General features: G+C 40.2%; 3 protein-coding genes across 25 annotated transcripts in view; 1 reads left to right on the top strand and 2 right to left on the bottom strand.

Moving 5' to 3' along the window:
• madd (MAP-kinase activating death domain) overlaps positions 1-9,889 on the top strand; it is a 37,207-nt gene extending 27,318 nt beyond the window's left edge. For 8 of the 23 annotated variants that reach the window (XM_067248845.1, XM_067248846.1, XM_067248847.1 and 5 more), the window contains 12 exons: positions 49-169; positions 723-785; positions 1,096-1,216; positions 1,381-1,486; positions 1,592-1,702; positions 1,823-1,930; positions 2,165-2,329; positions 2,580-2,652; positions 2,892-2,998; positions 5,433-5,502; positions 7,679-7,725; positions 8,148-9,889. In XM_067248845.1, the coding sequence (XP_067104946.1) occupies positions 49-169; positions 723-785; positions 1,096-1,216; positions 1,381-1,486; positions 1,592-1,702; positions 1,823-1,930; positions 2,165-2,329; positions 2,580-2,652; positions 2,892-2,998; positions 5,433-5,502; positions 7,679-7,725; positions 8,148-8,261 (1,206 nt within the window). In that variant the 3' untranslated portion in view covers positions 8,262-9,889. The remainder of the gene's footprint in view (positions 1-48; positions 170-722; positions 786-1,095; positions 1,217-1,380; positions 1,487-1,591; positions 1,703-1,822; positions 1,931-2,164; positions 2,330-2,579; positions 2,653-2,891; positions 2,999-5,432; positions 5,503-7,678; positions 7,726-8,147) is intronic. The other 15 variants (XM_067248856.1, XM_067248857.1, XM_067248859.1 and 12 more) reach the window with 3 other exon arrangements.
• A 138-nt stretch (positions 9,890-10,027) lies between these two features.
• Positions 10,028-23,029, bottom strand: bbox1 (butyrobetaine (gamma), 2-oxoglutarate dioxygenase (gamma-butyrobetaine hydroxylase) 1). The gene is made up of 8 exons (XM_067248868.1): positions 22,982-23,029; positions 21,537-21,992; positions 20,805-20,919; positions 13,591-13,789; positions 13,154-13,259; positions 12,542-12,738; positions 11,987-12,153; positions 10,028-11,823 (listed from the first exon to the last, which is right to left on the bottom strand). The coding sequence occupies exons 2-8, from the start codon at positions 21,936-21,938 to the stop codon at positions 11,663-11,665; spliced, it is 1,347 nt and encodes a 448-aa protein (XP_067104969.1). The 5' UTR covers positions 21,939-21,992; positions 22,982-23,029; the 3' UTR covers positions 10,028-11,662.
• Positions 23,030-24,236: 1,207 nt separating this feature from the next.
• Positions 24,237-26,438, bottom strand: fibinb (fin bud initiation factor b). The gene has a single exon (XM_067249038.1). It carries the CDS (start codon positions 26,117-26,119, stop codon positions 25,499-25,501), a length of 621 nt encoding a protein of 206 aa, XP_067105139.1. The 5' UTR covers positions 26,120-26,438; the 3' UTR covers positions 24,237-25,498.
• Between the last annotated feature and the right edge of the window lie 236 nt (positions 26,439-26,674).

The following is a 26,674-nucleotide window of genomic DNA, read 5'->3' on the forward strand; positions in this document are numbered from 1 at the left end:
CCATGTAAAATGCAAATTACGAAAATAATAGTTTTTTCCCCCCACCAGGGTAAAACCCAGAAATTAAAGCCTGGGATGAAAAAACCTATACCTGTGGTAGCTAAGGGACCCCCTGCCCAACCAATGGAGGATATCAGCATGAGGATCTACTTGTGTGAAGGCCTTCTGGGTATGCTGTACTCCTTTTCTCTTGTCAAGACCGTTATTGATGCAAGTCAACCGCTGCATCGTGCCATTGGTCTTATTCCCTGGTCTCCATTGACTACATTCCATCTATGCAATCTGTGAGGCCGGCCAACATTTGGGGTCCAAAACTACTTGGTGGCCAATAAATTCAATCGGTCTGTTCTGCTGATTCATGACTTAAACTGTTGTCTTTCTGTTATGCTTTGTGCAATAACTGCTTTAAACTCTTGTGTGGGCTTTGTATATTCTGCATTCTGTTGTATTGTGCTGTCATCAAAAATATGTACAGCCTCACCATACGTTAATGCTTACTATCTAATCATGGCTGTGACTAACCTAATGCATGCACAGCAAAACATTGGGATAGGTCTGAAAAACTGCTCTGAATGGTATGTGGGAAAATTGCCTTTCCATCTTGTGGTCTTTCTTTCTGTGTCTGTCTCTACTTCGTCATCTAACCCACTCACATCCTCCTAACCCTCTTTGCTCTACCACTCCTCTTCCTCCCTGCTGCTCCTCCTGGGAATGCCTCTCAGGGCGGGACAAGAGCTCCATGTGGGACCAACTTGAAGATGCTGCCATGGAAACCTTCTCTTTGAGTAGGGCTGAGTCTTCAGCTTTGACGTTTATGTTTGGTTGTGTTTTTGGGATAAATGCATTGCTTCCGTGTGTTGTTGGGATTTGGGCTTTGACATGCTGATTGGCTCTTTTGCTGACACTCCCCAAATCAAATGTACAATGTTGCAAGTGTTTACCGAATGTTTCTGACTTTGAAAAGCCCAGACATTTTAGAAAACATGCACACGACTTGCACACGAAAACATGCAGACAGTACCTGATGTGTACTGTACCATTGAAGTGTATGGGTATTTGGAGCACATTGACAGTGTGTTTGCTATGTCTATATAGGTAAGGAACGCTCCACTCTGTGGGACCAGGTTCAGTTCTGGGAAGACGCTTACTTGGATGCTGTCATGCTGGAGAGGGAAGGAATGGGAATGGATCAAGGACCTCAGGAGATGATTGACAGGTAGACTATCCCACTGCAAAAATGATTGTTTTGTAGGTGCTCAAAGCATTTCACACTGTGATAGTCAAATGTTGTGATGGAGTGAAAATGTCAGATTTGGTCAACCTAGACTTTAATGCTTGGTCCATTTTACAATTGTGAGCTTAAAATATGTTTCCACACAGGTATCTGTCACTAGGGGAGCATGATCGCAAGCGTCTTGAGGATGATGAAGACAGGTTATTGGCTACTCTACTGCACAACATGATTGCCTACATGCTAATGATGAAGGTAAACTTTTGTGTGTGTCTCAACAAAACAAAGTATCCAACCTTTTTTAAGTCATAAAACATGTCAAATATCCCACATAAAAATTTAGGTTTTCTGTCTGTCTAGGTGTCCAAAAATGACATAAAGAAGAAGGTTAGGCGTCTGATGGGGAAGTCCCACATTGGCCTCTCCCACAGCCAGGAGATCAACGAGTCACTGGATAAACTGGCTCAAACAGTAAGACCCTACCTACTTTACCAAGCAACAACATTTTAAACAAATTATGGTTTTGTATATGTATTGTGGATGCACTTCAATGTTTGTAAGTGTCTGTAAAATGTGTCCATCTGTTTTCAGGATGGTCGTGAGCTATCTATCAGGCCCAGTGGAAGCCGACATATCAAGAAGCAGACGTTTGTGGTGCATGCTGGGACAGATACCACCGGGGACATCTTTTTCATGGAGGTATTCTGCACTGCACATGGCAAACATCATTATGATTTATCGTCTTTCCAAAAAAAACTTGTAGACGTTGCTCTTTTTGTAGTGGTTGATGACCATCTGTCTGTAGTTTTTAAAACTACAGACAGGTTTAAAACTGAAGGCAAATGTTTTACAACAGGGTTACTATTGCAGTACAGTGAAAATTATGCAGTAATCAGTTATTGAACAGGGGATCAATGGTGTTTTCTTTATCAGGTTTGTGATGATTGCATAGTCCTGCGCAGCAATATCGGCACAGTGTACGAGCGCTGGTGGTACGAAAAGCTCATCAACATGACCTACTGCCCCAAGACCAAGGTGCTCTGTCTGTGGAGACGCAACGGCCAGGAGACGCAACTAAACAAGTTTTATACCAAGAAGGTATGCTGCATTTCCACACATTTAGATTGTTAAAATCTTATTAACTATAACTAAAAGAAAAATCTAGATTCTATTTGTATTTTTTTTATCTTTATGAATGCCTTCAGTTTGGGTGGGCAGAATAGACAATACGAGTGGAAATGTATGTAAATGATAAATAGTATAAAATAAGATATTTGAATACTGAAATGTTGCCTATTCTTGGCCTGAGCTGCAGATTCCATACTTAACTGTTGTGTTTTCTTTCAAGTGTCGTGAACTATACTACTGTGTCAAAGACAGTATGGAGAGAGCGGCAGCAAGACAGCAGAGCATTAAACCAGGTATGTTGGTGTATGTGAACAATACTCACAAAGACATTGAGTTGCCTCAAAAAATGCTATAGCAGGGCTTCTGAAATTTTCTTTTGACCTTTTTGCAATCATTTATTAAATAGTTTTGACCTGGATAACAAAAACTTAAGTCTATGCCATATGCTTGAATGTGTGCACTAACAACCATTATGGTGAACTGCAAACGTCCAAGGTTATTCATCTATTGGGGAAACAATGTGCTTTGTCAGGTCCAGAACTGGGCGGTGAGTTCCCTGTGCAGGACATGAAGACAGGCGAAGGAGGTCTGCTGCAAGTCACTTTGGAGGGCATCAACCTCAAATTCATGCACAGCCAGGTAGGAGGCTTGCACTATCATAGAGCCAGAGGAGTACTTGCAGTACATTCAAATGCACACACATGCATTGCACGCACATACGCATGTGCAGAACCTTGCAGACTACTGGTTGTTCTTCAAGCACCAGGTCATTCCCTCTGCTCCCTTCAACCCCACCTCTTTTTTCTACTATTTCTTTTCCTCCTCTTTCTCTATCATAAGTGTGGCATTAACTTCCTCTAACGTCCGTCTGAAAGTTGTGAGTCAAAGTAAAAGTATTACAAGACCAAAACTATTTAAAAGTAATCTTATGATGAATATTATACTTTTATATTGCCCTATCTTTTAAAGGGACTTTAGAGGAAGATATCATTGTTGTGCTTTGGCTGCCTTTGGTTGCCTAGATGTTCAGTTGTGTTTAGTTTATCAACAAGATTAATATGTGTCTGTAAAACGTTTGTTTCACAAACGTTTTGATTGTGGTGCCCAAACCTAGATGTTTGTTTTTGTGTGAAGGGGAAGCAAACAGAATTTTTACTGTGTGAAAAATATTTATGCATCCGTGGTAAGATGCAGGAAATGACCTTGAGCAAAGACTTTTCATTAATAATTGGCATTTTCACTTAACCATAATATCCGCAGTTTGACCCTTTTATTTGAACACCTTTGGACAATAAACGTGTACAGGGACATGTCTTCACAACAATTCAGGTTTGAAACCATTGAGTTAATCAGCCAAGTGAAATGTATTTGAGGCAAAAAAACAAAAACATAATTAGCACACATTATACCGATGGTAACAGCACAGATCAGAAAGCAAATTGTAAAAATCCATAATCTTGCTGAAAGGTAATAACATGGTGCCGATTACTGTATAGTGACGGATGCAGAACATAAACTTGAATATAGAAATACATTTAAATCAATCAATATCAACTGTTCAATGTTACCTACTTTAACCCAACATCTGAAAACAATTTAGGGGGGGAAATATCAGCACAAGACAGTAAAAGCGTAAGTCTTGCAAGGAGAGAGTTATTTCATCCTCAAAGTTTTAAACACTGTGCTCAACATTAAATATACTACAACCGTGTGAACTGATTTATTGACTATTTAAGATCACTGCAAGCTTATTAGGAATATTTGCTATTTACTGCCATCTTACTTTCTTTTTTGCTTGACCTTTATGCTACTTTGGATTTACATTTCTTGAAACTGAGCCTCCTTTACTATTTTTGCTTGAACTACATACTTTGTTCCGATATAGACTGCTTCCTTTTATTATTTTACTTTTATTTGGGCACTAATATTTTAACTACTTCTCCAGAACAGCTTAATTATGAGACTGATGCATTGAACCATTCAATGTTCAGCCATAGATTGCTTACTTAAATAAGTTTGTTCAAGAATATTCATATCCAGGTTGGTGGCAAACTGTCGTGCAGGGGAAGTCATATCAGCAGTTGCCCTCTGGTATTTGTATTATAATGTAATGTGGGGAAGTGTTGTTGGTGCCAGCCCTCGTTGCTGGAGGATGAGGCATGGAGGGCCCCCCCCCCTGAATCTAGGTGTTAAGATGAACTGTAGTCCAATTTCTAATCCATTTTCCTTATTTTGAAATTTAGGAATTGTTGTCTTTTTATTGTTGAATTATCTGCAATCAGTATGTAGGTACATAAGATTTATAGGTATATGTATATATATTCACATACATTTTGAATTTAGACATTTAGTTGGCAGTTTAATCCAGTCCATTAGGGGGTTATGTGAACTAGAGCAGCTCCCTCTTGGATTGCTGTCGAGTGTTTGTGCTCTTCTGTCCGATAATAATCCAAACCGTTTCTCTCCCATGCTCTCTCCCCCTGCAAGGAGCGGAAGGTACACAACCTCTGCTGTGTTTGCTTGTTAGCGGTTACATTAATTTGGATTTATTATTTTTCTTTATGTTCACAATTTCTTTCCTGCTGTGTGGCAAACCTAATTTTCTGTCCTCTTCTGTTTAAATATGGAATTTTCATGTATGCGATACATGGGCTGCAGCACATTAGCATTTGCTGGGGGAAAACATTGTGGCAGATCACAAATACTTTACTCACAATAAACATTTAGCCATAACAAGTTTGCTAAACAAAACCATCAATATCAAACGTAAAAATTGCTGCTGCCAAATTGCAGTTTACAGTGTATTGTTTTGTCGAAAGCTTCTTTCCTATGCAATTATTTTTTACTTATCCCCCGCCCATGTATGTGTTAAAACATGGAAACTTCTGTACGGTTCTGTCCTTTTTCTTTTTGTAGTTTTTAAAAGCTTGCATTTCTTCTGTCCTTTTCCCTTACTTTGTATTTGATAGAGGATATTTAACACTGTTTATTTATATTTGACATGATTAATTTCAGTTGGTGTCATTGAGTTGCTAATGTACTGTCTTGTTTTTGTTTGTTTTTTTGTTTTTAGGTTTTCATAGAGCTGAGTCACATAAAAAAGTGCAATACTGTGAAAGGAGTCTTTGTCCTGGAGGAATTTGGTAATTACCCCATCTACTGATTCTAGGCCTGTACTCGACACGGCAGTAACTCAGAACAAATGCTTTGACAAGATAGCTAATCACAGGGTCTGAGGAACTTGACATTGGATTCATATTATGGGTTTTCACGGCAGAAATACATTTTCATAGTGATACTGTTCCCGAGATGTACTTCTGAGATGTGGTCAACTGCTTTGATGTAGTTATTGGGTAGGAATCTTCAACTTGTGAGATTGGAAGTTTAGTACTTGTTCTTAGGATAATCTATTAAGTGTGCTTGAAAAAGATTGTCTGAGCAACAGATACTCTGTTGCAATGCCATGTGAGATTATCTCTACTAAATGTGGGATCAGCACTCCAACAAAACCCATTTAAGTTCCTTTGGCTAGCAAACTTACTTTTAAGCTTTGAACAAAACAAGGCAGGAGTGGTAATCTTGACAGCAAGTTTGAAGTGTTTCTAAAGGAGATTTAGTTTTTGGCTGAATTAATCTTTTGGATTTTGTCTCTAGGATAGGAAGTTTAAACCAAAATAATGTATCCTAGCTGATAGATGTGCTTATCTTATGCCCCCATGATGGTTTATAACTTTTTAGCAAGGCCACAGCAAGATACAGTATTAAGGTAGAAAAAATATTTGTGCGATTGTCTCAAAAACATTAAGTATTTATTGTAAACCTACTGAACATAGTCCATTTGGATTCTTTTGTAATGCTATGAGGTTTTTTAGGAAAGGTTCTCATTCAAGATAAGGTGCAGGGAAGACAGTTACTGTTGTTCCCTTGGAGGCCACCAGGACGGTCAGCTGATGATTAAACACTTACCATGTGAGACTGTTGTAGGTGCTTCTGATGGCTAGTAAGATGTCTGGATCTGGTGAGAGTTACTGTAGTACAAGTGATAGTTTAGCCCATCTGAGCTCTGAACTGGGTTACTGCCGTGTCTCTGTGCTGCTTTGTAATATGTAACCCTCATCTTTGCCGCTATGAAAACCTTCATTCTCCAGCAGGTAAAGTGCTGTCACCTTTCCCCTCTTCTTATTATTCTTCCTCTTTATAGAAAGACACACCTTTCATTCCTTCCATTGTTTTTGCAGATCCTTCCTCCCTTTCTTCATTCCTCTCTCTTCCTTCTTTACTGTAGTCCCCTCCCAGCTGAGTTTCCTACTCACCATCCCTCTCTTTCACCTTTAAACTGATCCTCTTCTCCCTTTGTAACAACTGATTTAGTTCTGAAAAACTGACCTGTCACTTCAAGTGATGATTGAATGTTTATCAATGCTGGAGAGTTTGACCCAGTAAAGGGGAAAGTGGACTTGTGGACTGTGTGGGGAGTAGAGGGTTTCAATCCGTCATGAACCCTTCGCTATCATATACACCATCTGCCCCTCTTTCATAGGTTCACAGTTACTAATGAAAAGTCTAGCCTATCTGTCCACTTGACAGTGGCCTTGCCCTTGGTGTAGGGATTTGGGCCTTTGTAAAAGCTTTTCTGTGATGACTTTTTTGCTTTCAGTTTCTTGATCAACACACCATTTAACCCAGCGTCTTTTCCCCATATGTATGTTGTGGTTGCTCCTGGGCATATGTCCTCCCACCCTGTGGCTCTGGCCTCTGTGGCTCTGGGCTCTGTGCTCCATGCTGTCTAGCTTTGTGTTTTTCGTGGGCCACGAATGTCCTCCTTTCTAACATGATCACCTGATGTCATGATTCAAATGTTTTGCCTGACGCAAACACTTGAATCCATTCACCAACCAAAAATGTAGTTTTGGGACATGGTTACGTACAGTAGATAGACAAAAGGCGATTTGCACGAATACATGCATACCTATACATACTTATATTATCCTAAGCAATCCTCAGTAAATGTGTTCTTATTATGGGTATCCCTTGTGGTAAAAAAATATCTTAACCCCAGAGTTTGAAGCACCATGCTCTGCTAACTGAGCTATAAAGACATTATCCACTCAAGTCTATCCCAATGCCTGCCTTGTAGCATCTTCTGAGGAGACTTGAAGCTCAAGTGGACTCTCTTGGCCCACAGCCTCTTTTTGCACCCTCTCATAGTTTATAACAATTATCACATGCAACCCCCTCACACCCCTCTCAAATTTGATCTACGGGGGTATCCCACTCCTGTTGAATTCTTTGTTTTGTCTCTTGCATCGGCTATTGTAGTTCCTGAAACTAAAGAAGTGGTGATCCACAAGTACAAGACACCAATGGTGAGTAGTTTGTTTCTTTTAATGCTAATGGCAAATGCTACGTCTGGGCATGCAAAGGCTACCAGGTCTGTGTGCCAGTATTGCACTGCATTTTTCCGTTTTATCGTTTCAACAGATCAGCGATGCAGTTTGAAATGCATGTTTTCGAGGGTTTGAGTTTTGCACGTTAAAAGTCTTTGAATAAAAAAGTCTGTCTCCATCTGAATTCGTATTAGTTCAAGTTCAAGTAGTATTATCAGTAATCATCAGGAATCATTGATGACAAGGCAATCCACTTTATGAATATAATAGATATAATTAGCTTTGTTTTTTTGAGCAAACAGTGGGACATGATGTATAAGCACCTTCAAATGAAAAACGAGATCACTCTTGGGCTCTTCCGCTCACATTTTGAAAATCTTTCTTTTCTCTTTTCTCACCAGGCGCACCAGATCTGTTACTCTGTCCTCTGCCTTTTCTCCTATGTGGCTGCAGTGAAAGGGAAAGAGGGGGACGGCAAGGCCAAGCTCCTATCCCCAAGACCCCTGCCTAGCTAGTAGACATCCTCTAAATATGCCCGGGTATACTCTACCCCACCCCTAGACTTCCTCAACACCCCCTTCTTGCGTGCCTCTGAGTCCCCAGCAATTACTGTGTATTTCAGTCCATTCATATTCATCGATAAATGACCCTTGATAATCCCTCAACCTACAATTAAGCACACGTCCATCGCTTCTCCTTGCCCACGTGAATCCTTCCTATGGAAACACCATCCCACTCTCCTGTGTGTAAATCTGTATTTATGAACCTTGCCCAATGCTGTTGTTGTCCCCCACCCCACACACACACACACACACACACACCTGCAGTCCTTCCTTATGGCAATCTTAATATTTGCTCACTCTTTGGTGGGGTGACAGAATTTTACCCTCTATGTTCTTATTTGTGACTGTAGTCATTCACTCTTGTCCCTGCTGCCAATATATTCGTTTTTAGTTGGGAAGGATACTTTGTTTGTGTGTGTGTGGGGGGGGAGGTTAAGAGGCTCTAGCTAGCATGCTGGTCACATGCAGAGCCCTGCCAGTCAATAAATAGAGAGCAATGTCCCCTACCCCCTCTCCACTCTGACTGTGCAAAAATAATTCTATGTGCTGTGTGATACTTGTGTCTGTCCAAGTCTAAACGAGTGAAACATTTCAAAAGCATCTTGTAGCGCTGGGTGTCACGTTTGTTAAATGCTACCGTTTAGTGAACCAGAACATCGCATGTAAGCGGTTTTTAAAGGTTTCATTATTTGAATCCTAAATACTGTGAGTGGTCCAAGATGCGTGTTATCTCTTAAGCTTGCCCTGTAAGGCTAAACTACTGTACTAGTTCTACTGTAACATTTCTTGTCTGTAGTCAGCTAGGCTATATTGAATTGCATGTTACTATGAAGACAAAAAAAATATTTAAAAATAATAGAAATGCTGTACACTTCCCATAAGAACATGTTACAAACTGTGGTTGATTCACTAGATGTGCAATACTTGATGTAGTTAGCCAGTACTGGATTCATATCATTGTTTCAATTGAAAATATGTTCCAGTTTGGGTGTTACCAGAGCAAGGAATGAAATAAAGAACTTCATTGTCTTACATATTGATTGGAGTAATATGATGACGTGTTTAAGTGCGAAACGATTGTGTTTGGAGATTCTGTTGTCTTCAGGTGTGAACCTGCCGCCGGCAGTCTCTGATGTTGTGGTGGTGTCCGTCAGGGGAAGGGGTTTACGGTCGTTATGTTGTGTCTGTATTGTAATAGGAGCTGAAGAATTCAGTCTGGCCGGACTGCAACCCTGTGTAATTTCAACAGCGTGAGTGTGTATCTGCGTGTGTAGTTTGTTCATGCAGTGTTTTGTTTCTCCAGATCAGCAATATATGAGTAACACAGCTATATAATTGGGAGGTCATTTTTATGTTGTGGCTTTTGTTTTTAGAGATGAAATGTGTGTAAGAAATCTGTTGTTTAAACTTTCGTGAGAGACAATTATTTTAGGCATTCCATTGTTGTAAAAACACACACAAGTGTATATAAGAGAGTACCGGCCTAAATGAAACGTCTCCTAAACAGTTTTGAAATAAGGACCAATAATTGGTGGTGTTCATCAGACTGGAATTCAAGAGAGAATTATTTGAGACAAACCCTGTCATTGCTAGCTTGCTGCTTACAGAGATGGAGTGAATAATTTAAATGAGACATTGGGTGTATATATTTCAGTGTTGAACAAAGTATTTATAGAACATGTACAGGTTTGGCAATGTCAAATAAAAGTTGTCCAAACTGAAGCCCCTCTATTTTATTGTATAATCATCACTGGTATCAATAAACTCCTGTACAGTAATTCACTACAGTGGGGAAACTGGTTATATCTCACCAGATAAAATATTGCAGTATGAGCTCTCAGCCAGAAATTGACTAATTCACTTATTTAACCGTCATGTGCAAATGGCAACCAAGGAGTTCAAATCTGTAATGTAGCCTAATAAATTGTATTCTTTAATCATGTATTGGGGATGTTCATGGTAAGTGGTTCATGGGTCACATGGGATGAATAGTTAATCACAAATATGAAACTTTTAGAAAGTAGCTACTGTACACGGAGTGCATGTTACTGGCAAGCTTAAGGACATTGTACTAAATGCAACTGTAATTCTCAGAAGTTTGACAATCTGTATAGGGCCACAGATGGATAACTTTTAAAAAGTGCTTTCCTAAAACTCTTGGAGTGGTTGTCTGGAAACAAGGGATCCTCAACAGGAAACATAAGTGGCAAGGATTGATGCAGTTAGACTGGAAAGACATGGCGTTATATAGTTTTCTTGCATAAAACCTCCCCCCCCCAATATATTTCATAGTTATTAATTTAATTTATTATAATTATTTAGCAGACGCTCTTATCCAGAGCGACTTACAGTAAGTATAGGGACATTCCCCCTGAAGCAAGTAGGGTGCAGTGCCTTGCCCAAGGACACAATGTCATTTTGGCACGGCGGGGAATTGAACTGGCAACCTTCAGATTACTAGCCCGACTCCCTCACCGCTCAGCCATCTGACTCCCCCATGGTTTTGTCATGATTTAGCCTACAATAATAAAACGAGGTAGCTGGACTGCACCTGTACCCAAACTGGTATATTCTCCTGTGACTCATTAAGGTATGCATTAAGCAAAAGGTTCAAATCCAGCCTCACAAATTTTTCCACACACACATTTCCACTGTGAACAAGAGCAGGGTTCGATTATGGTGGTGGATTGGGGGGGTCTGACCCCCTAATTAAGACTGTGAGATGGGATGATCCCCTGAAGTGGATCATCCCATTTCTTTACCTCGACATGAGTTGAATGTCTCTGCCTGCCTCACTTCGGACAAAGTTTACCTGAGCCCCCCACCCCCAATGTCATTCCACTCTGAACAAGAGGACAGGTCAACAGAATATCACAGAATTTCAAGATTAAAAGAGGGGACAAATAATGTGCAGACGTTAAAGGCAATACACAGATACAATACATAGCAGTTCAACCACAGCTTCCATAGCTTTGTAAAACAACTGGCTAAGAGTCCAAAACCCGTTATCGATTTTTGTTCTTACGGGGTTTACTTTCCTTTGTAAGGTCTTCAATAGAAAAAGTTTCATTTAAATGATCACCTTATCTAAAGAGAATTCTTTCTTTGCTCATTGTCATGGCCAAAAGTATGTGGACACCCCTTCCATTAACTACCAATAAGAGCAAATCCCACATTAATGTTCCAACGTTTATTGGAAAGTCTTGCCAGAGGAGTGGATGCAGTTATAGAAAAAGCGGGGACCAAAAAAGTGCTCATGATATTGGAATGAGTGGTTCAGAAAGCAGGTGTCCGCATACCTTTGGTCACAGTGTGAATGTAGGAGACAATTGACTTTCTAAAGTCTTGTGGATCTAATAGTTTCCGTGGACAGACTTGCGAAGTATCCGCAAGCGTGACATGACCTCATCCCAGTCCAGGTAGGCTCCCTCCAAGTGTCTCAATGCGTCTGTATGGCTTATGTAGCTTCTTCGCCCATGTAGAAGGCGCCAGTTATCAAAGGTGACCAAGTCCCCTGTCGGAGCAAGACACAGACACTACAACTTTACACCAAACACAATAAAGTGGAACTAAATTTGTACAGTAGGAGATGGAAAAAATAGTATTTGAAATAACCTCAAAATCAAGTTTACTCATATTTAGATAATATTAGTTTTTAGGCAATGACTTGTACTCACCAGGTTCCATCATGTAGGTAACTAGGTTATCAGGTCGGATCATGAGTTCCACATAGGCCTTGAGAGCATGGTAGAAGGGCTGGACCTGATGCAAGGGGAGATCCAACACAGAGTCTCTTGTGGCATTGTTGTAGTTAATCCTTACGACCTGTTCCTCATTGTCCACACTGCTCAGAAAACAAGGAGGTAGACAGAAAACCCATTTATAATAATGTATGTATCATATATTTTACCTAAATTTACTATTTTAGAAAGTATGCAATAAGAATGTATAATGAAAACCAGTAAGTATAGTCTTTGTTTAATATGCTGGCTATACAGAAATTGACAATATGTTAACATAATTTATTAAGATGCATGTTCATGACAGACTTTGCAATCCCCAATCTGAACAGCAGATGGTGATGTCTTACACTTTTCCTAATTCACACCATCCAAATGCCAGTCACTCTCCTGAATACCATGTTGGGCAATCTTGTACTTGATGCATTACTCTCCTTTATAAAATGCCATAACACTTTGTGAGCTAAATGTACAAAACAACGTTTTACTCACTCAATGATGCGGTTCTTGGACTGCACCTTGAAGTCACAGTAGTCAGCCCCTGTGTCTGTGAAGTCCACTCTGTGGGAAGTGAGGGTACTAAAGGCTTCTGGGTCTTCTCTCCGCAGAAGTTCAGCCATGTGGAAACCATCTACCACTTCACTTTCTCCTCCTTTGCAAGCCTGGTTCAGGCAGTGCAGGAACTGCACCTGAAGAAAGACCATAGTGTACAATACCATGTTTCATGCAATATTACAATTCAGTTTACTTGTTGAAATTATTCCCCAAGGGAAAAATACAATAAAGTAAAAGGAGTCATTTTTTCTCAAAATAAATCAGACAATGCAATGAATTAAAAAACTTTCATGAGTTTTCAAAAGTCATGCTGCTCTGCACCATTTACTTCAAGAGTGTGTTCATGAGTACCAGTCTCTCTTAGATTGTTATGAGAAATGTCACCAATCCTCTTTGAAAGTATTTGGAGTACTGTAAGATGAGAACAGTAGGTAATTTTGTTCAAACATCTCAGTTATGATATTTATTTAAAAAAAACGATGTAAGATATCCATTTTGTTCCTTTCTAAAAGTATAATGCATATGAACTTGTGCATGTATAGTACTCACCCCAGGTGGGTTATGCAGTGCTGGGTAATCTGTGTGGAGACTGAGTTTCCCAGAGGTGTAGGCAACGTTGTTGGCCATAGGTTTGTCCTTGACCTGCCACGTGTGCCTGTAGGATGTGAAGGGATGAATCACTGGGAATAATATAAATGTATTATGCACTCATTTGGTCAGTCAAATTAATCTATGGGAGTTACCTAAATACTGTAGAATCAAATATTGACTATATACAGTATATACTCTAGCCTTTTTAATGATAAGTCTTACATGTTGGGTTGCAGCCTATAGCTTCCACTAGAATGAGCTAATCTATTGGCTATGGGTTCCAACCTCAGCCCTGATTGAGCGCATCAGGTATTTTCTCTGGTTTAATGCTCTCTGAAGGGTCTTAGACTGGTTTATCTGTCTGTCTGGTGGTGTGGGGAGTAGTTGTTACTCACCCATAGAAAGTCAGTCTGAGATAGCCAATCCTTTCACTCAGTCTGGCAACCTGGCCTTGCTTCACTGGCGCCCCCTTCATGTAGACTATGCCAACTTTGCGTAGTGCTATCAGCCAAGCCAGAGCCGCTTTGTCATCATGGAGAACCTCCTCAAAATTGGCTGTGGGGATCTGCAGCTTTGAGTCCCAGTAAACACGCTCTAAAAGAAGGAAACGGTAATCCAGTAATTGTCAGGGCAATTGGATTGTTAGAAAGCTGACATGCAGTATGTGATTTAATTCAGGATAGATGTGTCTTGTCTTCTATAGTAGTTAGTTATAGAGCACGTAGGAAGGTTAGAAGGGAAACTGGTATTTCAACTAAGTACAATGATTACCATGTCGATACAATGCAAACACACTAAAAGGTCGACAACTAGCATAGCTAGCTTTGACAACGACCGTGGTCGAATAACATAATTATCGGCTTCACAAATCACATTCATAAATTCTTTAAGACGCAGAACCTGCACAACATGATCAAAAAACTGTCTGCCTCTGAAAAGTAGCAAAATGGAATAGAATGGCCAGCATTGTTGTCTCTAATATTTCCAGTTGGCACAATCCGTACAAGCACACACAGGTAGTCACCTCTGCCTGTCTGCCGTCAATGAACAATATACAGCAATGGAAATGGGTCTTGTGAAAAGACGGGATACTTTGTTTTATGATCCCAAATACACAGTCCCTCCACTATCTGCACATAATGTACTATATCTGTCCAGAACGTTTGAGGGAGGAAGGCCAGCACGCTATGGTTGGAACACTTGGTGTGGAGTGGGGGAGGAGGAAGAGGGGGGGGAAGCTTAGCGTCGGCATTTCTCAACAGACAGCAGTGGAAAAACCCTCCTGTGGCTCCGCACCGAGCTGGCTCAGGTCCTTTTTCCATCTAGACTCTCGTGTGGCTCCTGCAGACACAGCTGCTGAGCACATTCAATGTGTGTGTGTGAGGGGGGTCTGGGGGGAGGGGTCTCTGAACACTGTGGAACTGTCTGATGTTTGTGGATCTTCATCGCCTCTCACTTCCACACCCACCAATTTTGTCCGTTTGAGCAAGCGGTCCAAACAGAAGCAAAAAAAGCACTGAGTACACTGCTTTAACGGTGAGATTATCAGAATATGGAGTAGGACACCTGAAGTCAGATGTGAAAGTAATTTTATTACCACTATTGTAAATGCTTGAGTCTTCACAAGTTCGTACTGTTGAATGACTCTGCAACAGTATTCAAGTGGAATGTCAGTGAGAATATAGTAGGATTCTATGGCTAAACTATGAGATAAAGACACAGATGTCTGAGCCGTAACATGAGTCAGACACACCATGACTTCAGCCGTGGCAAGGTCTTCAAATGTCCCTCCAAAGTTTCATTGCAAACATTAACTCCATCATAACAAGTCAAGAGGTTATGTCCCCCCCCCCCCCCCCCCATGAAACCTTGTTTAGAGGGTTGGATAACACAAAACTGATGCTGTAAAGACCAGCTGTTCTTAAAGATCACCCAAAAGAAGTTCTAATAATGAGGCTCTAGAACTAAGGCCTTCTTCAAATTACAAGTTACAATTGCTCCCATTAAATCAGACCAGCTGGCATGTATCCGGACACAACAGGGAAATGCAGTGCTTCACTTAGCTGGTTTGTCTGGGGGAGGACTGTCTCAGGACAGAGCCATTGGGTTTCAGATGTCACACATGGCAGAGAAAGCCATAACAGAGAAGGTGAAGCGAGAGATGGATCATATGAGCAGTGTGGACTGGGTCCCCCTTGTAAACTGATCATCTTCCTTGTTTGGTCATATTGGCTAACATTCCATTGGCTAACCAAGAATATACAAAGTTAAAAATCATTCTTCAAACATCTTTCAAGCCTAAAATGCTGTAAGGCTGCCAGGTTCACAGATAATTACAAAAAGTATTATAGTATAGTAGAGACACAAGAAACAGATCTCTCTTCACTTATACACATTATCATTATGTCCAATCAGTCTGTGAATAAGTGTCCCAAGTGTGTGAGTAAAGCACCAGCAGGGTTATATTCGTAGGATATTTAGGGGCTTTGTGTGAGAAAGCTGCATAAGATAGATAGACAATGGAATAGTTAAACAAGAGAATATATGAAGATATGCTCTATGAAAACAGTGCATTCCTAAGCCCGATCAGGGTGTATTCAGGGGGGGGGGGGGAGAACTTTCCGCTCTTATTGGCGTGAAATGCTCAACACTCGTTCTCACCGAACACAAATATGCTGCTGTGATTTTCTGGAACAACTTGTGTTGCCACAGACCTCTTCTGAAATTTGTCTCACTCTTGCAAAGTTTGGTGAAGGGTGAACTGAGGTACAATGTCAGGCTTTGAGTTTGTGTAGTCTGTTTTTCTGTACCTGTCTCCATACCTGGGGCAAATTTCCTTACTTGGATCCTTATTTATTACTATTATTCCTACTTGTCTGATGGGAGCCTGTGTAAGTCTGTGTATCTTTATGTCTGCGAGCATGCATGTGTAATCTCTTTCCCTCTCTCTTGGTTGGCTGCTGTGGCTTTTCCAGACGAGGAAACTCGAAGCCCTGGCTCCCGTGGCTGGCAGGCAGCTGATGGCAGTCTGGTTCTCTCACTCTCTTTCCAAGAGCTCTGTTCAAGCTGGGTACTGTGCTACTGCTTTCCTCACGGAGCTGTGAGCTCTTTCAGAACACTCTTTGGCTTGATAAGTTATTTTGAGTAGTTCTTTCACAGAGCTTTAATCAGGCTAATTAACTTCCTCACAGGGTCACATGCAGAGTGAGGTTCCCTCAAAGTTGCATTTGGCAGGGGTTACATTTCAGCAGTTAGTACATATGTCTAAATAAATTTAAAGACTAATTAACTAACTCTCAAAGCTGCCATTGCAAAGGGTCACAGGGAATGCTGATGCCAGCATGTCAGAACGGGCTAATTGCAACTGTGCTTCTTTAGAATGATCAAGTAATGGCAATCCTCCATGATATTATCCACACCATTTTCTTTTCCTATAACTTCAGAGCATCACTGTGTTCGATTATCTGTTTTTTTTCCTTTTTCACATGGTACAAGACGAATACAACTTTGTGTACAAAAAGCAATTACTGTTGTTCCAAATGAACACCATGATTGATGGATGTAAATGTGATTTAAAGTTGTCAGGCATGTTGCCTGCCAAGCACAGTTACGCCCCAAATTATTTATTATGCTGAATCTGAGAGGAATTGGAGTCCAATCATGTAATTGATAACAACACACACATTCTCGCAAACTGTTCTGTATTGTATCTTTGTGCTTATGTTTACAAAGGACCTATGTTTGAAACAGACCACAACTTAGAGACCTGTTGCACCAACCACAGAGAAACTAGCAACTTTGTAGGAGCTTTGAGGAGACAGAGAGAATATTGTTTCTACTAGGAGAGTCAAGGACCCATGTACCAAATTTAAAACGAATCTCTGGCTTCATGGTCAAATGGCTGAGCGGTTAAGGAGTCGGGCTAGTAATCAGAAGGTTGCCGGTTCGATTCTCTGCGATGCTAAATTACGTTGTGTCCTTGGGCAAGGCACTTCACCCTACTTGCCTCAGGGGGAATGTCCCCGTACTTACTGTAAGTCGCTCTGGATAAGAGCGTCTGCTAAATGACTAAATGTAAATGTAATGTAAATGTATATATAAATGCATGATCCCAACAAAATATCGGTCTGAAGCTCAACCAAGGTCTGTTGCATTCAGCGACCTTTACTTTCACCACATTTTGTTACATCCTTTCCCTATCATCCTTATTTCTTCATCATCATTGAGATGTCACCAGAGCTCGATTAGAGTCCACAGACTAGAGCTGTCCATCTGGCAAAAACGAAGCAATCCTGAAAGCCTTTTCCAAGTGAGGTGGCCAAGAAGTTCCTCTGCAGAAATGGGAGCATCTGCCTGAAGGACAACTGTCTCTGTAGTACTCCATTATTCAGTCCTTTATGGCAAAAAGGCTAAACAAAAGCCTCTCCTGAGTACAGTAAAAGACATACAACCCAGCACGTTTTAAAGGAAAAATATTTGTAGGTTTGACAAGACAGAAATTGAATTCACTGACCTAGAGCAAGCACTACATCTGGTGTAAACTAGGTATGGTTATGCTCGTCACTGGTAACCATTCATAGACTGACCAGGATTGAAAGAATGCTGAGCCAAATAATTATACAACCTTAAAAAAACTGCTACAGAACACACTTTTAGCTTGGCCAACAATTCACTTTTCAGAATAACAACCCCCAAAGCACACAGCCAAAACAGCTGGAGTAGCTTCAAGAAAATATGTTTTAGTGGCAATCTTTGGAGAGACCTGAACTTTGATTGAGAGGATCTACAAGGAAGAATGGAAAAAACTGCTCAGTCAAAAGAATGTGAGCGTAGAGCTTAATTTGCATCCTAGCACCATACTGCTGCATAAGGTTATCCGCACATTGAAAGAGACATCCAAGCCATGTGTAGTGCAGCCTATTTTTAGCAATACAGTCAGAGGGAGGAGGTGGGATCATGTCTACTAAGCTGGTAAATTGGCATTATAATATTGTCAATCATTTTCTTCCATTACTCTCTTTTATTTAATCATGTGCATAACTTCAGGCCTATTCTTTTGAAAACCCTAGTAAAAGTCAGTCAGCACTTCCTAAGCTAAGTACAAATCAGTATTCCATATGGTAGAGTGAGAGGAAGGGGCTTGAAAAGTGAGTGCATGCAGGCACACTAAACATTGTTGAAGGTCTCCTGTCTCAGAAATTAAGCTCTTTCACATATGGGCCATGGCGCATACCTCAGCTGTGTAGTCTGTTCTAGGGCAATACACACACAATATATTCATGCTGCCTGAATATCAGCAAATAGTTTTGCTGATATTCTCTGAAATATTCATTTTGTGTTGAAACATAAACTAACTAATGTCCTAACTACATGTGCATCTAACAATGTAAGGACAAGCTTGAGCTCAAGGCTTGGTTTTAAAATTTTAATCGCAAGGATTGTGAGAATACACATTAGGTTTATTCACCTCGGTCCAATGATAATTTTATTGATGGTCAAATAATCATTGATGGTTATAATTTTCACAACCAATGAACAAGTATGGTAATTTATTTATTTTAAGGATAGGATAGGTAAGTTTTCAAACCTAGCAATTTTAGCTCAAGTTTGAAAGGATTCAAACCAAAATATCCCACCTCTCCCTTCAAATACAGTCCCCCAAAACACATGAACGCTCTGCTTGAGTACTGCCAGGAGGTAGGTAGATGGACAAGTAGCCCCTCCAATAATGGCATTCGGTCCGAATGTCTTCCAGTCATTAGTGTCAGTCCGACCTTAATGATTGGTTGTGTTTACTACAGTCCTGCAACGCCCACAGATCGGATTGGTTTCATTTTACTGTCAAACCTTTAAATGTATTGGTTGCTATCATGATGTCTGCAAATATGTAAAAAAGTGCTTCTCAAAAACATTACCTACCCTGCCTTTAACTGGCTACTACTGCCCCCATCACTAAGCATAAGGTTAGCAATGGATGATCTGTCCATTTACATTTATAAGATGTTTCTTACTTCTGCAGTAAAATAAGTGAGACTGACCTCAACAATAGATAAGTGGTATATATTCTAATGTGAGAGGATTAAATAAAAGGGATGATTCCTTTTTTATTACAAACCAGCTCATATGATCATTTTGACCTTGCTGTGTTCCCTGTGGGCTACACTTTTACAATCTGCAACACTTTAACAGGCTAACCAGGGCTAATAAAATTGTTCTCCATTACAATATACAGAGAACTTCCAGGCCCATTCACAGGAGACAAAAAAGTTAAATAAAGACATAGAGATGAGAAGAAAGAGGTAGAAAAAGTTAACTTGAAACACTGAGGATACAGAAAAAAACAGTAGAAGAGAACATTATTCACCTTTCATCAAAAAATGCAAGCCTTTCCAGGATTTTTCAGTGGAAGGAATTTCAGACCAGACCTCAGGAAGATATAATTAAACCCAGATACAGGGTTGTGTGTGTGAAAGAACAGGATCAGACGGAGCATGAGCTCAGGTCTGCACAGACCAGTTCTAGTTCTGAGTTGGCAGTGCTGTAGTTGGAGAACAGAAACCCAAACACTAACAAAGAGTGGCTGGGGGTGATCCCTAAAGGGGGCTGATTTCACTATCCACACAAAACCGCACACACACAGCCTCTAATCGCTCTGGAACAGAGACAAAGCAGGAGCCGCTCAGCCCTGCGGGTCCTTCAGGACCACGTGGGGACACAAACTGTGGAGCTTTTCCTTCACTGAACCACAGCTGAAATTCTCCTTCTTCAAATGTTTCTGATAGAGTCTTGAGATGTAAGTTGGGTTGTAAATGTAATTTAAAAGATACGTTTGATTTGCTTGTGTTCAGAGCAAGCATGCACACAAATCCTGTAATCCTACAAACACTCTTAAGGAAATCTGTTTAGATCCAGAGTGACTGTTTTGTTAACCCTGACACAATGTTTCAGGGAAGAAGTCCCTTTCATACAACACTTATGTTTTAGATGTTTTCATGTATTTCCCCCCCCTCAAGAAACTAAAGTTGAATAATAAAACAAAATACCTAATGAGATGTGTGCCCGTGTGTGCACAGTTCTGGGACAGAGGCACAAGGTGATCGCTTATAATACCGTATACAGCACAGAAACATTCCTAGACGTATTGTATCACACAGAGGAGGAAATCGCAATAGATGACCACAACCCTGAAAATCTGAAAAGATCTGTGCTACCTCAAGGAAAGATTTATCTTAAGGATTACTCAGTAATAAAAGCAGAATGCAGGTAATCATAGTGAGGCTTGAGTTCTTCTTCAACACTGTTTACCCAAAAAGCATAAGTCAAAGAAAGTCAAAGCTACTTATATGGACTGCATTTATATAGCGTGTTTTCTACCTTAGCGGCACTCAAAGCACTTCACATTTGCTCACACTCACCGACGGTGGCGGAGCTGCCATGCAAGGCGCCGGCCTGCCCATCGGGAGCAACTTTGAGTTCAGAGTCTTGCTCAAGGATACTTGGGCACATGGCCGGGGAGGAGTCGGGGATCGAACCGCCAACCTTGCGATTAACAGACAACCCTCTCAACCCCCTGAGCCACAGCCACCCATATATATATATGTGGTCTCACCATTGAGGAAGAGCTCTTCCTGCATTACTTGTCTGACAGCAGGAGAGAAGCACCTCTTCTTCAGCCACTCTGGATCAAACTCGCTGGTGTGCTGGTCGGGCCATACTATGCACACCTGATGACGAGAATGATGATGAGGTTAGACAAAGATTGCTAACACTTAACATTAGTGTAATTACAGAAAGTACTGTGTACTAGAAAATGTAACACCACAACAGCCACAATGCATTTACATATTAAGTATGTGTTGCTCCATTTGTTAAATTGTCTACTATACAGTACTTGCTTAGTAAGCTACAAAAACACTATTGTGAAGTCTTATCTAAGTATTACATTGCCAGACCTTCACTGTGTGTCTGTTTGTCTTAACTTAGCATGTTGATTAAGCATGTTTGTCACATTATCGTGCTGAGCACTGATTGAGCTGCAGTGACATTTTTCAATCTTGAGGACGGTTTATTTGTGTTTCAGCCGAGGGAGGCACTTTCACCAGCATATCATTTACAGTACAGGTCAATTCAACAAGTGCAATAAGGTGGTATTATATAATAGAAACCTGATCATGTACTGTAGCGCAATACAGTGTTGGTTTTCTAGACACATATTAAGAAGCAGACTAATCCTAGACTAAAAACACATGGGCTTATTCTGTGTGCATGACACTGATTCCTATTCAACATTGCATACAGTGTGAAACCTTTCAATATTACAGTTTAAATCCCAGATTCCTACCTTATTGGTATCAGAGACCTGGACACTGTCCACTCCAGTGTGAATGTCCAGTTTGGAGAGCAGCAGACTACGGGCCTGTGCAGACTGCAGGGTGCAAAGTGGACACTGGCAATTGTCCCGCAGCCAGGTGAATGGGTAGAAGCTTTGCCCCCCATCTTCCCACTCTATTTCTACTAACCTCTCTTCTTCCAAAGTTTTGAGCTGCCTGACTACCTGAGCTGTGGGGAAAGGGGCGGCCTGCGTCTGCTGTCCACGAACTTGCCTCAGTGTTGAGCGAGATGTTTTGGTGGCTATTGCCTGCAATGGCCTGCCAGCAGCTCTAATGGCCTGGCAAGCCAAAACAGAGCTGCTTCTTTTCAAAACTGCTGGAAAGGTGCATCGAGATAGCATGGTTGTCCACATCTTGAAGCGGTACTTCCAAGTGTCAGACACTGAGGCACTGACAGGTAGGCAAATCTGGAGGAAGAATAATAAAGAAACATTGACATAAGGGTTTAAAGAACACCGTTTATATGATCTTTACTGTGTACTACACAGGTGGGTTATGGAATTCCCATAACCCATAAAACTGTGTAAAAACAGATTTTAATAAATAAAATGATTCAACTTTACTGCTATCGATGTCTAACTGCAACTAGTAAGACTGCAGAATTAATCTTTTTATTTAGTGAAATATGTTTTAAATTGTGGTTGTTTCACAATTAATATAATAAACCCACCTTTGTAGTATGCAGTAAAGATCAAATAAAAAAAACGGTGTACTTTAAACCCCCTTTTCGGTTTCGTCACGTACAAGTTCGTTTGCAACAAACATGATCGTCTTTAGGCAATAAACCATCTTCTATGTAACCACAATAAAATTTGCAGTGCGTGACTCATAATAAATCCAAAGGTACACAGTAAACATAAAACGAATGTGTTTCTGCTTTGTAAAAAAGTACTAGATGAAAGGTCGATCGCACTGGACAAGCCAACCCAGATTAGTAGTAGTGCACAACAAAACAAATGTGTCATGTGACCTGTTCAGAACATGACGTTAATGTAGATTTTCTTTTACTGATCTATTTCCTTTATTTAGTAAGTCTACTGCAAGTAGCATTCTTTTTTTCCAGCTAAGCTAACTAGCTAGCTACTCTACAGTAACGTTACACATTACTGTGTACACCTGCAGATGTTCCAAATGTCTATTCCTCTATATGCTTGCTCATTTCTAATATCAAGGTAAACAATGACAATGTTCTGTTACTAGTTTAACGCACTGAATAAAGCACAGCAATTCTATTCACTTTAATGCAACTTGCGAGCTAGCTTGTACAGTATAGCTCGAATTGTTATTTTTGGTTCAGTTTCCCCGGTATTATACTGGGCTAATAGATTCACGTTTCAAATGAATGCCTTTTATCTCAGTTCGTGAAATATACAATTATATAAAAAAACATACTTACTTGAGATGCTGAGGGACTACGAAAGTGTTGAAACGCAAACCCAACTGTGTCAGAAAGTAGGTGAGAGGTTACAGCGAGCTTGAGGACCATGACATAATCACTCGGCTACTGTCACAGACTCAGTCTGCGAACTTTGATCCACTTTTCAGTGACAGATCATAATAAAATGATCCAATGGCCAAAGTGTTGCTTGTGTAACCTACTGTTTGACTGATAGGTTTGAGTGATATAACAGAAAAATATTTTAAATGTGTAAAATAGTGTGAAAAACATGCAGTTACTCAAAGACGTATGTTCAAGGCAGATTACTTCATCCAAATGCTTGCTTTGTTTTGTTTTACATGGCCTAGAACAGAATGCAGTAGCCACATGACGTTATCAGGTTTTTGTCTCATGTATTTGTATGTACACATGAGACAAAAACCTAAGAGTGTGTGTAGCCTACATTTAGGCTTACTGAACAATTAGGTATAATTTTGATATTGATCACAGAAGAAACAAACAGCAAACAAGAATTGCCTTTGTAAGATTAGTTTATCCCTTACATGCTTAAGGCAATTTATTTCTATAACCCTTTTTACAAGCAATATCACAGAGGGCAAATTGGACAAAATTGGCTGATAGCCTTCAAAGTTTACAGATGATGGAAGGATTGTCTTTTACCAAGTTTATCTCCAAGATTCAATGTGTCACCTACAATATAGAATTACCACTAAGATAGATTTTTTTTTTGAAAAGTTCAAGTTGAAACGTTCCATCTTAGAACCTGTCACGTGCATCTGAGGTGTATAAACTTAGGTGTGTATAATTGTGTATTTATCTCCTCATGGGTTGTATTTTATTATATTATTATGTTATTATAGGCTGTATCCAGTTTTTCCTAAGAACTGGTTCATAACTTTGTTGATTGCACTTAATTAACTTAATTGCCTTTTTTTTTGTCATTTAGCAGACGCTCTTATCCAGAGCGACTTACAGTAAGTACAGGGACATTCCCCCGAGGCAAGTAGGGTGAAGTGCCTTGCCCAAGGACACAACGTCAGTTTGCATGACCGGGAATCGAACTGGCAACCTTCGGATTACTAGCCCGATTCCCTCACCATTCAGCCACCTGACTCCTATAGTACAGTATAGAAACAGTACAGTTATGAAACAATACTCAGTGTACAAGATGAAGACCTTGTCATCATCATTGACAAATTATCTAACATTAGTTGAGTATACTTCTTTGTGACACAGAAGAAGTTTAGAGTTTATGCTGCTTTAATGGTTGGGAAGTAAACACAAGGCTTAACATTACATCACAGGACCATTACTTGAGGGACCATTACATAAACATTCAATGCCTGTTTATCTACCCTAAATCCTAACATTTCTGTTCACGTTGTATGCATTCTCCCTTGCATGAATAATTTACCAGTTGACACAGCATGTGCCTGTGTGTGTGTGTGTGTGTACAAAATCTTCACAGTACATTCACACCCTCACAGCGGTTTACTCACAAAAGTTTTATTACAAAGCCTTGCAGTAAAACTCTTTAGGCGAATGTACAAAGACACTTTGAAGTCTTCCCTGGAAGCCCCATGCTGTACGGTGTATGAATAACCATTCACCTAGAAAGCTGTGCACATCAATATCTATGCCAGCACAAATATACATTTATAGGAAAGTGTCGCATAGAACTTCAATCCCAAAACAAATATTCATATAATGTCAGACATAATCTCCCAGGAATGTCACCACACACAGGTGTCTGAAGTCCATGAGTGCTGCCTGCAGTCTTTAAGTATTTCTCATACCTTTTGCCATTTATATACACATTGAGTGGATAAAAGGAATATAGATATACATCAAAACAAAATATTTTATACTGAGTAAATAGTTATGTAGGGTTTTCTACAAAATATTGACACTCACAGTATTCTCATTATGCACTGTACAGTACAATTACCAAAGTGTTAATGCCTTTACCTAACCCTAGTCACAAACCTTATCAATGAGTTTTGCTAATCATTAGGCCTATAAGTCACGTATCATATAGGGCATAAACAAGTTTAATAGTTAACATCTTGATCAGAAGACAAACATATTTCCAAATCCAGACACGTTCAATACTGTAGGCTGTAAAACTCACAGATATAAATCAGAAATGTATGCTGCCATAGTTGTGTTTTTTTTTTGTGGTAACATTCCGCTTGTGCAGGCCAAACAACACACGTATGTTATGTATGTTTCCCATACATAATCACGATTTACGTCAAAAATTTGTTCTTGGGAAAACATTCGATTTCTAAATTATATGTAGAGTGTAAAGGAACAATTTGCAAAGGATTGTCCATAATATTAAGCAATGGATTTATAGAGAGGTTTATCAAATTGGCATGATCAGACCTGCTAGATATAGGCAATATAGAGGCATATCATAAATAATACTTTTTCCCCATTGACGTCACAACACTTGCAAAATCGAAGGCAACCTTTTTTGTGGTTGTTGTAAAAACACAAAGGAGCACTTTTTTACACTTTCATGTATTCATTTTTCAGTCGACTCAGTCGGGTGCCGTGACTTCGAACAATAAGGGACAGCAGCTCGTGCTTGTCTTTTAATCCCATGGAAATATCCACTGTCCCTTTTAGCACGTCTCTCGTGTGGACAATCATGTTCAGAAAGTCGTCATTTATGCGATGCTCCTCCTTCAACTCATTCTCCTGACTCTGTTTGAATTTCACTTCCAGTTCTAATAGAGATTTTTCGGAATTTGTAAATGCCTCACTTATCTGAGTTGTCTCCCGTCTCAAATATTTACCATAGCTGTCTTCGCCATCCAAATCATACGAGATGCTTTTCCCAATTCCCTCAAGCACTCTGGCAGAGTCTTCGATGTGCCTCTTGATTATCGTGAAATCATCCCGGATGACTGAATCCTGGTCCTCGTCAAGACGGCATTTACGGTCATCTGTCATTTTAAATAGCATTTGGCATTTTTCTGGGTCGTCGTTGTCCTCATAGTCGCCATCTGGTACAAAGTAATGATGAAAAGTGCCATTTGACATCTCCGGATACAGAGGTCCATTAAAAAACGCACCGCACAGCGACAACGATAACATCCCAGCAAGTAGTATATGGAAAAAAGCCATTCTCGTTTGTTTTGCTGAGAAAAAGGCTACTAAATTGTCCTTCCTTAGATGAGCGGTAGCCTATTATTCACTTGTCCTCGAAATGAACATTTCACAGCTAAAAATAGTTGCGGAAATTAACGAGTATCCCGTTGCTTGTAGTAGTTGTAATGCAATGTTCACTTAAATGTGACACAAATGAAGTTACGTTATTTCAGTTTCAAACACTAAATTCAGTAAATTTTTCTTAACAGAGTAGACGTCTTTCACGACAAGAAGAAATGTGCCCAACTTAACTTTGTGCCTCAATTTCAACATCTGGACTTTTTTTCTCAAGCACCGCTTTTGGTTTTGGCTGATGATACCCTTTCCCGACTCTCAAATTACAGCTACGCTTCGTCACTTAAAAGACAGCGCAGTTTTGGGAGGGCTGACTGAAGGAGGACCTTGTCATTAGAGCTAACAAAGTGCCCTTGAAAACCAAACGGCACACGAAAAAACGTAACACCAGCGCAATTTGGGCACTGGTAGGCAGTAAGGAAACTTGACAAGCAAACAGGCCTATATACCTTTTGC

Source organism: Osmerus mordax, chromosome 13, assembly GCF_038355195.1.
Source record: "Osmerus mordax isolate fOsmMor3 chromosome 13, fOsmMor3.pri, whole genome shotgun sequence".
In the NCBI taxonomy this organism is placed as follows: domain Eukaryota; kingdom Metazoa; phylum Chordata; class Actinopteri; order Osmeriformes; family Osmeridae; genus Osmerus; species Osmerus mordax.

What these genes read in the sequence shown, in the direction of transcription:
- bbox1 (XM_067248868.1), bottom strand. Translation starts at nt 21,938, where the DNA reads ATGTGGACAACCATGCTATCTCGATGCACCTTTCCAGCAGTTTTGAAA. An exon ending in AGGTCTCTGATACCAATAAG is followed by an intron (nt 20,920 to 21,536) that starts GTAGGAATCTGG and finishes TCTCGTCATCAG; the next exon opens with GTGTGCATAGTATGGCCCGA. An exon ending in TACCTACATGATGGAACCTG is followed by an intron (nt 11,824 to 11,986) that starts GTGAGTACAAGT and finishes TTGCTCCGACAG; the next exon opens with GGGACTTGGTCACCTTTGAT.
- fibinb (XM_067249038.1), bottom strand. Translation starts at nt 26,119, where the DNA reads ATGGCTTTTTTCCATATACTACTTGCTGGGATGTTATCGTTGTCGCTG.